Source organism: Mya arenaria, chromosome 2, assembly GCF_026914265.1.
Source record: "Mya arenaria isolate MELC-2E11 chromosome 2, ASM2691426v1".
NCBI lineage: Eukaryota > Metazoa > Mollusca > Bivalvia > Myida > Myidae > Mya > Mya arenaria.
In genome coordinates this window covers 24,856,298-24,874,666 of record NC_069123.1, presented here as the reverse complement: position 1 = coordinate 24,874,666, position 18,369 = coordinate 24,856,298, and the positions used below count along the sequence as shown (strand labels likewise).

Genomic DNA, 18,369 nt, shown 5'->3' with positions numbered 1-18,369 from the left:
AATAATGTAATAAACATAATGTAAATTCATTCTGTAAATCACAAAATTTGTGTAGGCCGATAGATTGTTAGAATTTTTTTAAGGGTTATTCTTATGAGCTTGAAGTCAATCAAAAGTTCTATTGGTATGGTATTGCTCCTTATCTTAATCTGTCAAACAATAAAAAATATATATAAATTTAAAGGGTGAAATTTTTCCAACCATTTTACCAACTTTATACTTATTCATACTTAAGAAAGATAGCAATCATGACAAAGTTACAGCCCGGACTCAACCATATGTAGTATTATTGCATAATTTCACTGAATAACCTGTATAACTTTCCTACTGCATCAGGGTTACTGTGTTTGAGGAAGTAACAGCCTGAAAATGACCATATGTTTTGGCATTTTTCTAGTAAAGGTCACCATGACTATGACATCTAAACCAAAAATAAATAGAAGACATGACCAATGTGCCTACAAAGTTTGACCACTTTACAATAAGTCGCTTAAAAGCTACTGATTTGGAATGCCCCTTTTTACTTGACCATTTACCTATTGGCCCTAAAATCTATTGGGGTCATATATTGACAATGACCAATATGCATACCAAGTTTGAAGTCTTGACACCAAGTTGATCAAAAGTAATTGATCAGCCAACATCTGTAATTTATCTAGGAAAGGTCACAATGATTTTCACCTATTGACGCTTAAATCAATATGGGTCATCTACTGACCATGACCAATGTGTATACGAAGTTAGAAAACTATACACAAAGCCATTCAAAACTAATTGATCAGAAAGAAAGTGTGATGACGAGTCGACGCAGACTCTGTTGCCCGACAAAGTCATCCCTGTGTCAGCCATGTTTTGCATGTGACACAAAAAAAACTACATTTTACCTAAGACACCAGGGTTACAGAACTCAACAATGGAGAAGAACTCTTGCAGGTCATTCTGTATAGGTGTTCCAGTCAGCACCACTCTCCTCACACAGGACAGGCTTGATAGTAACTGGAATGAAGACATCAAAATTAGCACAAGCCTGTTTAAGCATAGGTTCGTATGAAAAATCTTTGTGTCAATATATGTCTATATATCGGTGCTCCAGCTAGGTTTAAATAGCAGGGTGGTGCACCAGGCCTTTTTACTACACCTAGCTATGCCCTTCTGTTTGACAGAGATCATTTTCTAGAATAGGTATAAAAATAATATATATATAAAATTTTGACACAAAGAAAAGACAACATTAGGTATTCATAACAAACTACAGTAAGTATTGAAAGAAAAATAATTTTGAGTGAACCAAGTTTATAACCTTCTTATAATCCAGAGTGATTTCCACCATTTGTTTGTTGTCCTCATTGATAGCAGGTGTACTAGGTAATTATGTGAATATAATATTAATAATAATAATAATATCGATAATGACAGCACAACCAAGGCTATGACAATACCTCAACATGTTTTTTCAAAACACAGACCAGGCCCCAATATCACGAAAATACTTAAGTCAAATCTCAAACTCAATCTCAACTCATTTTACCATATAATACAAAATTTATTGGAAACAAAAATATATTTTAACAAATTTTTAAAAAGCATTCTATCATTGAATATGTTGATCAAAACCTTTGGTCTAGATTCCGATTGAAAAAAAAATTATAGCCAAAAATGTACTCGAGTACAATTCATTGCCTTTTAAGAATTACTCAAGTATATTTTTGCTCTAGAATAAGATTTCTTTGAAATATTTTCAAAATCTTTCAATAACACATTTTATGAGAAAATAGGTTTACAAAAAGTATGAAAACATGCAAGATTTTGAATAAGACGATGCTTGTACGTGGTAAAATGAGTTGAGAAAGAGATTGAGATTTGGCTTGAGTATTTTTGTGATATTGGGGCCTGGTACAAACTTACTGATGTGGTTTTAATGGCTGTGTTCTTCAAGCGGTGACCTTCATCACACACAATGAGGTCAAAGGTCAACTTCTGAAGGAGGTCAAACATTCGAACGAACATCTCGTATGATATAATCAGTACCGGATAGATTGAGGTCTTTGTGAACTCCTGAAAGATTTGAGAAGGATTGGAAATGCACCATAGGAAAGAGACACTATTTAAGTAATATGTTTAGAAAACTTCATACATAAAGAATATAACATGAGTGATCATACAACACAATATTATAAGTTTCCCAAATATAATCAAAAACATGTACGGTATTTGCAACATTAATCAAGTTTGAAGAAATTTTGTGTTGAGTGACTATGAATGTGATACCCTCTATATAAAAAAGATACTCTATTTACATCATAAATACAAATTTTATGATTTGCTGCGCTGAATACAAAAAAAAATAACATCACAATATAGCATGTTTATTTTCAACGCTATTTGTTAATGACGTCATGTCAAAATTTATAACACAATTCAAGGAATAAACTAAATACTTATTTTCATTTTAAGTAAACCTAAAAGTAATTCCTTCCAACTCATTCTGTAAATAGATCGACCGAACTGTAACCAGAAACAGTATATCATTTGACGTCATTAAAGCCCAAGACATCATGGGATTGAGCCCAACCGGCAGCAATATATGTAGATATTTTTTTGGCCTCTAATAAAGGACACCGGTAATAGTTTCTACCCAGGAAACTGACCTGAGAGTGATTCAAGTCAGCTTACAGCTTCTTCACAATCAAGCTCAATTTGATTAGTATAGAACAAAACACTGTCAACTTTTGTACAAACCTCAACTTTCTTGTCCGCACTGACAGCATACACCTGTAGTCTCTCAAAGCCCAGCCACTTCTTGAACTCTGCATGCCAGTTCTGGTTTATCAGCAAAATAAGGTCAAATATTAAACAGCTCTTTGCTCTGTCGCAATACAATCAGAATACTATCAGAGCCAAAAGTGTGACTAACATCAGCAAAACAGATCTTACAGATTCTGCAATATTTCAGTTCATTTTAGCATTAGAACTGTACCATATCAAGCAGAAAGCGGTCACAAAGTAAGTTTTAAATTTTTGGCATTATGTCAAGTATGTTTTACACAAAATGAAATGTAAATTACCATGACCTAAAAAAACAACATTACACCATTGGCGCCACCATTCTTTTTCAGCCACAAGGAAACTATGATGTCATATTCCTTGCTTATGTCAAAGACGCAAAGGACAACGTACGTTAATGGGCATATACGGCCTCTATATTTCAAAAATATTAAGTTATTAACTGCTGTTACTGACAGTTTTTAATAAATAGAGTAACATGTAAACTGCATTTTATTACGAATAGTTTTCCGCTATGCCAACAGATGACGTCAGAAACGGCACGCAAAGCACGTGGTTTCGCGCCAAAAGCGTTGATTCTGCCGATTTTTGCGTTTTTAATGTAAAAATAAACACAGAGCGCATGCAAGTGTCACTGAGATCTTTTCACATAGGATTCAGTATTATCTTATTTACTTCTATGCACAGTTTGGTCGTGACACTTATCTGCGCTCTACCCTTAAACACCAAAAAAAAGCTTCTTAATTTGTACGTAATTTAAAAATAATACTTTTGTTTTTTTCCTAGTAATGTTAATTTAGACCTTAAATGTGACCAAAAAGTGTCTAGTCTGTCATATGTGTTCGTGTGTTTTGGTTTAATACATCGTCTGAAACTTGAGATCACTCATAAATATTTTTACTAAAAATAATCGATTCAATATTTCCAAAAATCGGTTGAGTACCGCCATGATTTAATCAAATATCCGTTTCTAAGCAGACGCTCTGAGACTTGATTGTTCGTGTCGAGTATATTTCAACGTTTGAAATAGTATTGAAAGGTGTAAGTGATTTTTTTAATCAAAGCTTCAAGATCCGGATCAACCCAACAGCCAACCGCAGTTTATAAGGTGATGTATTTTTATCTTCTTTTGATATCTGACTCTGAGTGAAACGAAGTGAACTAGAAATGAAAAGAACAATAATAAGAATAAAGCTGATATGTTATACTACCAGACTTGCTAAATGATGTCTTTAATATTCTGCTCGAGAAAAAGTCGTCTGTGAAATGGCGCCAAATTACAACTAAGGGCACTAATTCCCTTCATGTGAGAAAAACAAGGGGAGGTAATAAAATTAATACAAAAGTATTTATTTTTAAATTGAATTTGAGAAATTGATTTGTTTTTGTGCAATAAACATTTTTAATAACATTTTTAGTTATATTTAATTATTTAAAGTTATTTGTTTTTCTATAAGAACACGTATTTTAATAGTTGTTCGAAAAGGAAGGTTAAACACAACTAATAGTTCATAGCACGTGTTGAAACATATTTTGGTGAATACGAACAACAAAGAACCATATAACTGTATGAAACATGGAAACATTATACACTGGTAAAACATTAAACAAATAAGATTAACAAATAAAGGCAAATTGTCCATGTCAAGTACATTATACACAAATAATGGACGCATGGTATATCGTTTATTGTGGTAGTTAGTTTACAATAAGAATTGTATGTTTTCAGTATGGCTAAACAGTACACGTGCATAGTTTGCACAAAACGTTTAAAACCAAAAGATAGACGGCCAGTGGCAGGGTCACAAAATAAACCACTAAGGAAATATTTAAGAAAAACATTTTTAATTGAAAGGACCTGCGACGATGATGTCATATGTAACAAATGTAAGCTGGGATATTACCAAAATAGCAAGACCAAGGACCGTAGGAAGGCCGTCGAAGTCAAGCAATGTACAATAAGAAGCCCTGTGTGTAACATACGAGTAAAATCTACAGGGAAAAGCCATAGTCGCTGTGTTGTATGTAACGGCTCGGCTAAGAAAATGGTTGTAGTTTCGGCCATGGCAATTAGTGACATGTTCCTACGAAGTGGTGTGCTCTTACAAAGCAAGGCACGGTCGTGTGCAGAACACATAAAGAACGGCTTCTTTTTACCGTCCATCTGCTGTTGTAGACAGGGGATTTAGGGACGCAGTTCAACTTTTGAAGGTAACACGAAATGAAATCCTTGTTCCATTACAGCTTCGTCTTTATTGTAATGTTTTCAAATCACAGAACTCCTTCCTTTTTATTTTAGGACCTCGGTGTCAAGACAGAAATGCCCTCGTTCCTTGGACCCAAAGAAAAACAATTCCAGACAAACAGCGCTAATCACAGTCGATTGGTCACAAAGGTTATACTCTTCAAAATATACTGCGCAACTAGTGTCGTATTACATTATACATTTCAGCTATTAATACTGGACACGTTGTCTAATCTGACACAAATCAGGAACATTATAGTTGCTATAAATTGTTTCGCTTGAAAAAATATACTGCTCTTTTGAAAGATTAAATACTAGCTCAGCCGGTCCCCTGCATAAAATAGAATCTCAGGGTCGTTCTCATTTGTTTTTACTTATTATAAAACTTAACATTTACAATATTAGCACCGCAGACATTGGTAAAACACCTTTTTTTACCTTTAAATAATTAAAAAATGAAGTAATTGATAAGGGAAAACCAAACAAAAATTAAGTTCGGAGGTAAAATAGTAAAGCGACCAGAAACATCTTATAATAAGCCTAACCTAGCAAATATACATCCAAATAGTATTAAGGTATTTACAATCAGAAACATTATACATGTTTAGGCTCGTATGTTTTATCAATCTTCAATACCGTATTCATTGCCATGCAATCATGTGAATCTTTCTCCAGATTAGATGGGTAGTAGAATCGGCAAACGGACGGTTGAAAAACTGGAAATATCTTGATCGCGTGATACCCAATTCTCAGATCCCGTATGCCGGAGATTACACACGCATAGTTGCGGCGATCTGCAACAAGTACAGATCCCCACTGATAGCAGGTGTGTTTTAATAACGAACGCAATATGTTAATGATTGCTTTATTATTTGTAATTTAAAGTTATTACCATTATATATCATTGTACATGTGTAGTATCAAACTAATTTATTTTCTAGGTAATGATGAAGATGACCTATTGACAGCCGCGCGTCTGATATCAATGAGCCGCCGTGAGAACCTCTTGCAAGCAAGGGTCGAAGAAGAAGGACTTGACCATCTGACTAAGTCCTCCGGTTGGGCACTATTGTCTGAACCTGGTGTGGTGCCGGACTTTCCAAAGCTGGACGAGTCCGACCTTAGGACTTTGACTGTTGGTGTTTACCAACTTAAGCTTGCGCCATCCTACGTACAAGAGCACCTTGATGAACATGGCAACTTCGATATCTTTGTCCGCGAGCAATCGCCTGGCCTTCTTTGTATTAAAATACAGAGCAGGCATATGTCAGCTATCAGATACAAATGCTGGGTTGGGTATAACGAGGGCGCCATTAATGGGTGGTACTGTAAATGTAAGTCGGGGGCCAGGGTTGTTGGCATGTGCGCCCACATAACAGCGGTTGTATGGCACTTGTCATACCAGCGTCACGATGTCATGGCACGCGGTGTCAGGAACTGGACCGATGCTCTAATTGACACAGCTGAGCCTTAAATTGATTGAAGGATTGATCTTTCATATCATAGGACTTCGCCATAGATACAGTGATGATTTTTTTAGTCTACTGTTTTATGTATGCATGTGGTCCTCACGCTTTCACAATAAATTAATAATTTATTAATCTTTAGAAAAGATATGTTCAGTTATTTTCTATTAAGAAAATAAAACATATCTGATCATACATCCATTATTATCTATTTCTTGATTGATATACGTCACTTCCGTCCTAATTTCAATTCAAGGACGTATTTTTTCCTTTTTATTAAAATTCAGTTCAAGGTTGTATGTTATGTTTATTAGTATTTTCATTATATTCGATCGGTGTTGAATGAAATTGGTGATGAAACTCCGGGTACCGGCGTTTATGGCACATTTGAGGTTTATTTAAACTGATTGGAATTTAGAAATTATATACACTGATAAATAAACATATTTTTTTTTATAAAATAAATTAAGTCCTATAAAATGTATTTAATTAGGTATAGTAATTCATAAATACTAACTTAATTGTTTTGCAAAACTGATATAAAAAATAAAGGGAAGTAATTTTTATACATGGTATTAATTAATACTATATAATGACAATGTTGTGTTTTAACTCAGTGTGTTTATATTTGGTTTTACAATAAATTGAAATTTAACCAAAATAGAATCCTTATGCCATTTAACCTTTAAATGATAAAGATACAAATGTGAATCATTTTTTGTTTTATAACGTACAACGCAGAGCGCAACGAAGCGTCAATATCTCGCGGTAAGCCGTGGAATCGTGAAATGCACGTACGTTACTCAACAAGTCGACATTTCAAGGTTTTTTGAAATATTTCTTTAAAACTTCGGAAATACGGGCTACACATGTTCATTATTCCGTGGTGTATTTTTAAAAAAAATCTGGATGAGGCCGATTTCGGCCCAAAACGTACGTTGTCCTTTAAGACTTGTATCTGTTTATCGCGGTTCAAGTGTTACCAAGGCAAGTTTTCAATTTTTGAGTATTTTACGCATATAAAGAAGAGCGCCGTGCGTGGGGCGCCAAGAGTCCCCTACCGGTTTAAAGCCTTATGAAAAGGATAAGCATGTCTCAAAAAAATCTCCATGAAAACAAATCCAACCAATGAATCAAAGTTGTTTAAGTCACCCCAGTTCATGTGATAGTGAACTTATGGCTTTTACAGTAAACTTTATCCATCAAAATGCAACAGTTAAAGCTGTAAAACCTACCAGATCACCCATTTCTACTTTTGACCAATGGACCAAAATGGCTATATTTTTTATAAGTCAAGGGTAATAACTCTGCATTACCCGACATAATGCCAAAAATTTAAAACTTACTTTGTGACCCCTTTCTGCTTGATATGGTACAGTTCTAATGCTAAAATGAACTGAAATATTGCAGAATCTGTAAGATCTGTTTTGCAGATGTTATTCCCATACTTATGCCCTGTATGTACATACTGAGTTTCATGAACATAGCTTTGATTCTTTTTGAGCTATCACAGGACCAAAATGGCTATATTTTTTAGTCAAGTCAAGGGTAATAACTCTGCATTACCTAGTCTGATGAAAAAAACAAACTCACATGCATAATCTCAATATTGCCCTCTTTCCACATACTAAAATTTCATTCACCTAGCTTTAAAACTTTTTGAGTTATCCCAGGACCAAGAATTCTTTTCAGTCAACAGCTATATTTTTTAAATAAGTCAAGGGCTATTACTCTGCATAACTTTGCCTGACAAAAAAAATTAACTAACTTGCATAATATCCATATTGCCCTCTTTCCACATACTAAGTTTCACCTAGCTTTGATACTTTTTTAGTTATACCATGACCAAATTGGCTTTATTTTTAAGAAGTCAAGGGCCATAACTCTGCATCACTTTGTCTGACAAAAAAAGAATAAACTAAAATGCATAATCTCCATATAGCCCTCTTACCACATACCAAGTTTCATTAACTTTGATACTTTTTATCGCTTGACCAAGATTTTTGTGGATGGACGGATAGTCATCCTTAAGTCCCCTCCGTAGAAACCGGTAGGGGACTAATAACTTCATAGTAACTCTAATGACCACAAAAGCGCAATAAACACCTTCTATTTCCATGTATGTACCTTAACAAGGCTGCCAGGGGTAACCACAAGGATCTTCTTGGCCACTGGCTTCCCTCCATACGGCCCTTGCTTCAACATTGTCCTACAATCAACAGGAGTATGGTGGTCACTTATGCCAAATTAATTCAGAATCTGCAGTTATGGACCACACACAAACTATTATCATAAGTTAAGCTTCGACAGCAAAATTGAGAATGTTCAGAGTCACGCAGTGAGTGTGACCTTGTTTGTGTATTTAGGGACCCAAGTGTCCCTGTGAAACATCCCCATGTTGATGTTTTTTATGGAGTCACTTCCAAATCCCACTATCCCACAATTTGACAGGCTAATAAAGGTTACAGCTACATACCAGATCAATGAAATACACTGCAAAGTCTTCCCAAGGCCCATGTCATCACTGAAAATATACAAAAAACAGCTGTTACACAAGGCCTGACTATAATATACCTCAATTTGGGGCCATAAAAAGATAACTCAAACGGCACTAAGTCTTGTTCATACAGTCAAACCTGTATTAAGTGGCCATGTTATTTAAAGTGTTCAATCTATTCAATGTTGACTGACATGCATTTCTTTGATAATTTTAAGAGTTATAGCCAAGGTTAAAGCTATTGCACAAAAATGCCGTCAAAGACGCCTAGGCCACAACAGAACCATTACAATGTTCTTTGGAAAAAAGGACAAGCTAAAAAATGATAACAAATATGAACTTACGCCAATATAGCACCACATCCAGAAAAATTCCGAAAACCCATGACACAGGAGTATAGGAATGTGACCCCTTCCCTCTGATGGGGCCTCAAATTTGAGGCCAGGTAGGGGTCCACAACAACATCCACGACAGCCACTCCACTCTTGTTACATTCCCACTGAAAACAAAGCACAAAAGTAGAAAAATGTGACCCCTTGCTATTGGTGTGGACTCATGTGTGGCCAGAAGGGGACAACTACAACAACCATGATCGCCACACTGCCCATGTTACATTTCCACTCAAATACAGGACACAGGAGTAGAGACATATGACCCTCTCTTGATTGTGAGGCTAGGACACTTCATCCCTGTTACATTCCTACTGGGCACAGGAGTAGAGAATTGTGACCCCTTGATCACTCAGGTTGGGCCTTAAATGTGAGGCCAGGTCGTGTTCAACAATGACATCTATCACTGCCTCAACATCCTTGTTACATTCCCAATGAAATACAGGACACAAAACAGGACTCCAATTTAGTTGAACTTTGACATCAAAGAGTGGTAGTACATTTGAAACTCAAACCTGTCTGCTTCATTTTCAGTAAAAAGGGCAATAATTCAACAATATTTAGCGAAAACAAGTATTGAACAATTAATGAAACTCAATAAAGAGTTAAGAAGTCATTGCTGAGAACTAACAATTATGTTAAATGGATGTTCAAGCAGACAGTGCAATGTACATCATTATGCATCTCTGGGTATGTATGGGGTGATGTCTGAGCTGTAACCACTGTTTTCTCCCATCTCAGATAAGAAGATCCATTAATTTAACCATGCTAGAAATTCTTATCTTGCCCACAGGGGCAGATAAAACGGGCGTATGGAACTTCTTTTAATGGTCACCACATCGTAATTACCTCCCTTGTTGAAGACTGTTGTCTTTAGCGCATCATGGAAATCTTGTCTGGTGGCAATATTTTGAATGTGAGTTAATTATTTCTTGCTTCAAATGTCACCAGAAACAGTTTTCACGCACCTTTCAGGAAATAATGCTTCAATCTTCTTAGAACTATTTAAAGACCGATCAGACCATTTACATACTCTGAATTACTGCGCGAATATCCATGACAACCACGAATCATTGCATATCCGTACAATATTATTTTCACTAAGCACAAAAGAGTTCCGGCAAAAAAATACATTTTTACTTAATATTGTTTAACTGAGGTGGGAGAAAAAGCATCTACCATAGCCGCTCGTGTAAGATAGGTTCATCCCGACGATACTTATAATCTCCCATGAATCAATTCTGAGGCTAAATAAAACTTGTCATTAATGTTAATCTTTGTTTTCCTCATGCCTGGGCTAGTCTGGGCTTTACTACTTTGGGCTTCCGGGGCTTTGTTTGGGAGGTTTGAGAGCCCAACATCTACAAAAAAAATGGACTTGATTTACCTGGTGTGTCTGACTAGGTCGGGGTAAGACCAAAGCACCTGGGGCTGTGGGGTCATGCCTGGGCTTTACTAATGTAGGCTCTTGGGGTCGGGTTTCTGGGGGCATAGAGCCCAGTATCTGAGGTCGACTGAACTGCTTGTTGGCGGTCCGTGCTGGTGCTGCCAATCAAAGGTATTCCATAATGATTTTTTTCTATAAATATGAATGATCATTGTTTAATCTACTGAAAAGTCTAAATGATTTTACCAATGATGATTAAATACTGTTTGGTGTTCATAAAATGAAATTAATCCAGAAATTAAAATTCTGCACTAAGTACATTTTTAACTAGAGCTGTCGTAAGACTACGCTGCTTTGACTTTGAAGTGAATACAATAACGATGTATTACCGTAAATGACTGGGTATTAGACGCAATTTTTTCCCTCAGATTTCGATGTAAAAAAATGCCTGCGTCTAATAACCAGTAACAAGCTTTTGAACTTTTTTTCTGAGGTCGATTTCAGGCTGAGAGTTTGTTTAGATTTATGTAGAAAGGGATGTTACTCGCGTCATATCGATTGAATATATACGGGTTAAAACGTCCGTTGAAGATCGGGATACGGTATATCGTAAGATGTTTATAATTTAAAAAAAATATTTGTACAATTAAAATTATTCAATATTAATTTGAATAAAAAAATAATTAAACATGCATATAAAAAAGCAAAGTTGGGCAGTGTCAAAATATTTTTGTCAGTTGTACGATAAGGTGTGAAAAATTCGCACTGCCTTTAGACCTGTTTAACATACCAATACTACAAACTGATGCGATAATGGCCTTGTTTTTTCGCACTTTTCCATGTTCTTTATTCTTTTCTGACATTTTGAGAAGAAATCCGTACAATATAAGATTTTTGCATAACTTCACTTTTCATTCTCGACTGGTTATCGTTTACGATATACTGTCAGAAAGAAATCTTACAAATAGTCATAAAAGGTACTTTTCAGTGCCATACAGAAACAAATTGTCACACTAAGTACTTTTCAGTTCTTATCCTAACATGAAACGAATAAAAATGAAACATATTTTGCATTATCATTGTATGGTTTTAAAGATAACCATTGCCATTTTCACGAAAAACAACAACATTTTTCGTCACTGTCAACAAACATGGTGGCCAAGATTGGCAGACGATTTTGACATATTTTCTATGCGTCCTTTAACCCAAAACATAGATTAAAAGTTTTTTCACAGATTTTCACGGATTTTTTTGCCTGCGTCTAATACCCCCTATCATCATATACCCAGTTATTTATGGTATGTGCCTGTCAAAAGCAATAAAACAATCAAATAAAAAAGTGAACAATAATCACGATGTGATAAAACCAGGTTTTTAATGATTGGTAGAAGAGATTCAGTTTAACTGCTTTCTTATATTTTTGTAACAGTGACCTTGATCCTAAGGGCCCCAAACATAATCCCATGGAAGATATCCATAAACTCTTCCTACATATATCAAGTTTAGTCACAGTATGTCAACCATTACAGGAACACTAATCTATTTTTAGAAACAGTGACCTTGACCCTAGGGGGCCAAAAAGCAATCCATGAAACCACTTGTCCTATATACCAAGTTTAGTCACACTATGTCAACCCTTACTGAGTTATTCAGTACTAACCATATTTCTATTTTTAGCAACAGTGACCTTGACCTAGACCATAACTCTCGGGGCCCAAAACACAATCTCAGGAAAGGTCTCTGTAAGTCTTCCTATATACCAAGTTTGGTCACAATAATTATTATGTAGACCCTTACTTAAGTTATTCAATACAAACCCTTTTTCTATTAATAGTAACCTTGACCTTGATCCTAGGGGCCTCAAACGCATTCCAATTCACAAGGTCTCCATAAACTCTTCGTATTTACCAAGGTTGGTCTCTTTATGTCAAACTGAGCTAAAAAGCTAAAATTATTCAATACATGTGGTGACTTTGATGCTGCCCTCCCAGCAGCCTGCCCGAACAATGACGCAAGTCTTTTAATATGAAAATGCGGTTAAGAATATAAATATGTGCCTTTCAAAAGAAATTAAATAAAAAAAAAAAAATCATTCAAGGGCCATAATTTGTATGTAGGGTTTTAATGGAGTTATGTTCCTTGTTGTAAGATGGTCGTCAATAATACTGTGTAGTATTGAGTACATTGAATGAAGGGTATATAAGTTTTTTTTATTAAAATCCCAACTTGCCCTAAAACTTTAACCTGCCCTTTAACTTTAACCTATTAAGTCAATCAGGGGCCATAACTTGTATTATACATAATATGGAGTTATGAAACCTCATTGTGTGATGGTCCTGAACAACTGTGTGAAGTATTAAGACAATTAAATAAAGGGTATAGAAGTTATTAATAAATATCCCAACTTGCCCTAAACTTTAGCCTAAGTTCCACAATCAATCAGGGGCCATAATTTGTATAAAGGATAATATGGAGTTATCTAACCTCATTATGTGATGGCCCTGAACAACTGTGTGAAGTATTAAGTCAATTGAAGGAAGGGTATTGGACTTTTAAGTGAAAATCCCAACTTGCCCTAAAACTTTAACCGGACGCCGACGCCAACGCGAGTAGTATAGCCCTCCTTATTCTTGGAAAAGTCAAGCTAAAAACAATATTTAATAAAAATGGCATTCTGTTTGTATTGATAAAATAGTTTTATACAGCATTATAATGTCAGAATGCTTAAAAATACAAGAAACATATTCAAACTCTGATTAAAACAAATATAAAAGTGTTCAATTAATTGACTTATTGATTTCCACATTTTTATATAAAAGGGTGACACAATATCTTACCAGTGCTAAGACTAGGAGCAGGACCACTGGTGCTGCCTGTAGATCCCAGGAAACACTTGCCGGACTTGAAAGCTGCCTCCTTCAATATGGACATCACCTGAATTGAGCAAGTTCCGACTAATTATAAATTACTAATTTATTATAAAGGGCATAAAGTAATTAATTGACATTTACTTGGAAACTTGTGCCAATTTATAGCCAAATGACATCATACAGGAAATGACATCATAACTTTTTATTCCCATTAGCGCGTGTGTGTAAATATTTGTTTATTTTTACAATTTAACAAGCTAAAATGAGAGAAAATTATATTTCAATAAGCTCACTGTTTCAATTGTACATTTAACAGCAGATAATCGACCAATTGTTTATAATAAACCACTGAAAAGCATGAGATAAAAGTGAATAATTTTGAACATCAGTGGCCACTATTATTATCAACCACTTGCCTGCAATTCTTTTCCACCGATCAGTGGCCACTATTATTATCAACCACTTGCCTGCAATTCTTTTCCACTGATCAGTGGCCACTATTATTATCAACCACTTGCCTGCAATTCTTTTCCACCGATCAGTGGCCACTATTATTATCAACCACTTGCCTGCAATTCTTTTCCACCAATCAGTGGCCACTATTATTATTAACCACTTGCCTGCAATTCTTTTCCACTGATCAGTGGCCACTATTATTATCAACCACTTGCCTGCAATTCTTTTCCACCGATCAGTGGCCACTATTATTATCAACCACTTGCCTGCAATTCTTTTCCACCAATCAGTGGCCACTATTATTATCAACCACTTGCCTGTTATTTTTGACCACTAATGAGTGACCACTATTTCTATCAACCTCTTGCCTGCATTTCTTTTCACCAATCAGTAACCACTATTTTCATGAACCACTTGCCTGTATTTCTTTTCACCAATCAGTAACCACTATTTTTATGAACCACTTGCCTGTATTTCTTTCCACCAATCAGTAACCACTATTTTCATGAACCACTTGCCTGTATTTCTTTTCACCAATCAGTAACCACTATTTTCATGAACCACTTGCCTGTATTTCTTTCCCACCAATGGGCAGAGTTTCATCTTCCTTCAGCGTGGCCAATTCCGTAGATTTGTAACCAGAACTTTTACCTATCCTGGTGAAAATAAGTGTTTCAATTATCCTGAAATGCGAATGGGAGCCTGACTCTGCCTGGTCAGTTGTCTGAGAATGTTTGTCAGAGATGGTCAAATTAATCCAATGGATTATACAACAATGTGCTATTATTTATCAGCAAAATGACAGTCAGTGGTGATATTATTTATATACCAAAGCACTATTCTTATTATATTTATTATTATTACATTTAAACTAGAGTCATATGTACTTTATTTTATCATCAAAATATTCAGTTATGACCAAGAACATCAACTAACAATATCTAACCCAAATTTAAGTAAATTAATACTTTCAAACAAAACCCATACAAACAATAGCAACACGAGCAGGTGTCAATTCTCATCGTTTTTCTTGGTTTGTAAGGGCTGGTACCCTACAAATAGTCTTACCAGAGTGAAGGGACTTGCATTGATTAACTTGACGCAGAAAACAGAATCTCAGAAGCAGACCAGCTAAATTTTGATTTTGTTGCGAAAATGTTATTATAGGAGCAAAGATGGTAAAAAGATGCATGAGTTACAAATAATCTGTTCTACCATCAGGCACACATCTTTTGTCAAATTTAATTTAATAATATATATTTTGAAACAATTAAGAACACTTAACGCTTTCTGAATCCGAGTCTGAAACTCAAACGCAAGACGTTAGTGAATATGGACCCAGGCCCTGGACTTGCTAACCATCAACAAATATGTTCCAAGTTTCATATCCATACCTTGGACTCTGAGCTTTTTAGTTATGGCCAGCAAAAAAGATCTTGCATGCCCATGACAACAGAAACACCAACTATGCCTAAACCTTGTCTAGTGGTTAAAACATCTAGCTCTGAGCTAAGAAGTTGTGGGCTTAAGCTCTACATGGGGTACATTCTCTTGGCCTCCCAAAGGGGACATTGTATTGGTTCCTAGGAAACAGACTTGATGTGAAATGTGAGCTTGGTTAGTGGTCACAAAACCGGACAAGTGGGTTTTCTCTGAGTACTCCGGTTTCCCCCACAACTCAAGACCACACTCTCGCGCCACATTGTGCCAATGAGAGTGACTTAGTATAAAGCTATCATAGCTTCCTTCACAATTTTAGTAAAATATATACAGTGAAACTGCGTTCCCTTGAACAAGCGGTCGCTCGAGAACCGGCGTTCCCTCGAGGTCGGAGCTTGGTCCCGAACTTTTTTCCTTCTATTTTCATATAAAATATACCCACGCTGCCTCAAAACCTAATTATGTCGAGCAGTCGAGCAATATCCTCGGTCCCAAGTACACAAATCGTGCACAAAATCATATGGCTCCCTCGAGGTCATAATTTCACACGGTGTGAAAAGGTGTGAAAAACCGTTTGTCACTATTAACGCATGACCGATATTAGTTGATATGGGCATTTGAGATGATAATTATGAGAAGTTAATAGTGAGAAATTTAAATGAGTAATAAAAATATGAATAAAACACTACCATATCGATCGAACATCGTGATCTTCAGATGATCTGTACGCGGTCATGTCACATAACAATTGAACAGTTTCGCGAAACTGACAAGATGCGCCAATCAACAATCCTTGATTTTGCGAAAGTTAAATCTGACTAATGCCACAATATGTACTGTCATTCAAATGTTGCTTGGTACGAAAATGTGTTGTTGTTTTTTGTTAAAATAAACATTTCTATTTATTCTTTTATTGTTTTTTTCTTTTGCGTTTTACATTTAGCTTACGACAGCCTTTGAACATATTAGCGATTTCCACAACGCAACACATAATCGGTGTCTTAGTAAACAGTCTGTTTGACGACTTCAAACTTAAAATACACTGAAAGTTATTTCATATCAAACTGGAAAATTGAAAATCGGTTCGCTCGAAACATCGGTTCCCTCGACGTTTTGGCGCGGTCCCTGGCGACCTCGAGCGATCGCAGTTTTACTGTTATGGTTAAAGTAACAGACTTGAGAAGGATACATTTCAGCTTTAAGCTCTCTTCAGTATAGAGCTCAAATAAATAAGAATAAACTAGGAGAATAAGACTTACTCTTTTCCTTCAGTGTCATACAGTGTTACACTTCTGCCACTTGTTACCAGTATAGCTGTGAATAAAGGCAAGTCAGTATAAAAAATGAACTTGCAAACCAGTGATACTTAAAACAATTAAAAAATTCACTTCTAAATTGATTTTTCAAATGTAAGATTTACTACTCTTATTTAAAAAAAAAATCAAATGGAAATTTCAAATATTATCATATTTCATTTAAGATGTTATCAAAATCAAGTATTCAAACTCATAACAGCTCACAAAAGCATTTAGATAGCAGAGTGTAAATTTCCAAAGGGACTGTGATTATTCTGAATTGCCTAATGTCATTTTTACATTTCATGAATATCAGTCAGCAACTTTTTTGCTCCTTCTCATGCATATCAGTTTTGAAAATGAAATGGAATTGATTGAAATAACCACTCTGATTATTTCCAATCAATGGAGTTTATTTATAATGCTATTTTCAACTCCTACTTGGTGCCACTTGTAATGTTCCTACAAATCAAAGATATTTCATGTTCTGACTAAGACCCTGTATTTAAAAACACGCACCAGGAGCATGTTAAAATTACAAAGTGAAAACAGTACCATCCTATTCCAATCTTTTTTATCAATACAACTCAAGACATTAAGCATATTATTCATTTACCATTTTTCTGTCTGAAAAACAACAACAAAAAAACAACGAAATAAATGAAACTTACCATCTCCTTCCCACTTCTTGTGCTAAAATAATATATGAAACACTTGAAATGCATTTCTATACAAATACTAAATATAACTAGAACTCCGCGAGTCGGATGTGTCGCCTGACAAATTATTTACTGTCGACATTATAGCTGTTAGATTGGCATTTTATTCATTTATAGACAATGATGTTGCCATTTAACTTTCAAGTGTAGGTGGCATTTGATAGTTTACGAGATATGCCACGGACAAAACCTAAGCAAGAAAATTAACAAAGGGCAATAACTCTAAAAATATGGCAGCAAGAGTAACGGTTCTTGTGCACTGCACTTGCCCTCAATGAGATCTATCTAGCTATTAAGTTTCAAGTTGATACCTCTTATATTCTTTAAGATATGCCCGGGACAAAACTAACAAAGGGCAATAACTCTAAAAATATGGCAGCAAGAGATACGGTTCTTGTGCACTGCACTTGCCCTCAATGAGATCTATCTAGCTATGAAGTTTCAAGTTGATACCTCTTATATTCTTCAAGATATGCCCCGGACAAAACTTTAAGCATGGAAATTAACAAAGGGCAATTACTTTAAAACTAAGAAGCCAGAGTTACTGTTATTGTGCACTGCACTTGCCCTCCATGAGATCTATCTACATATGAAGTTTCAAGTTGATAACTCTTATATTCTACAAAATATGCCCCAGACAAAACTTTAAGCATGAAAAATAACAAAGGGCAATAACTCTAAAAATATGGAAGCAAGAGTAACAGTTCTTGTGCATTGCACTTGCCCTCAATTAGATCTATCTACATATGAAATTTCAAGTTGATACCATTAATAGTTTAGGAGATATACCCCGGACAAGCGAAAATGGGATGCGGACGCCG

General features: G+C 35.5%; 1 protein-coding gene and 1 long non-coding RNA gene across 3 annotated transcripts in view; one reads left to right on the top strand and one right to left on the bottom strand.

Moving 5' to 3' along the window:
- The window catches only part of LOC128221239 (DNA repair and recombination protein RAD54B-like), a 38,062-nt gene that overhangs the window by 15,267 nt on the left and 4,426 nt on the right, over positions 1-18,369 (bottom strand). For both annotated transcript variants that reach the window (XM_052929769.1, XM_052929778.1), the window contains exons 6-16: positions 17,501-17,522; positions 16,794-16,848; positions 14,663-14,750; positions 13,606-13,702; positions 10,769-10,926; positions 9,337-9,491; positions 8,972-9,019; positions 8,623-8,704; positions 2,740-2,820; positions 1,906-2,055; positions 885-996 (exon numbers count right to left, since the gene is read on the bottom strand). In XM_052929769.1, the coding sequence (XP_052785729.1) occupies positions 885-996; positions 1,906-2,055; positions 2,740-2,820; positions 8,623-8,704; positions 8,972-9,019; positions 9,337-9,491; positions 10,769-10,926; positions 13,606-13,702; positions 14,663-14,750; positions 16,794-16,848; positions 17,501-17,522 (1,048 nt within the window). The remainder of the gene's footprint in view (positions 1-884; positions 997-1,905; positions 2,056-2,739; positions 2,821-8,622; positions 8,705-8,971; positions 9,020-9,336; positions 9,492-10,768; positions 10,927-13,605; positions 13,703-14,662; positions 14,751-16,793; positions 16,849-17,500; positions 17,523-18,369) is intronic.
- LOC128221248 (uncharacterized) lies at positions 4,977-6,491 on the top strand. The gene is made up of 3 exons (XR_008258928.1): positions 4,977-4,995; positions 5,084-5,179; positions 5,971-6,491. It is a non-coding gene; the product is annotated as an uncharacterized LOC128221248 (long non-coding RNA).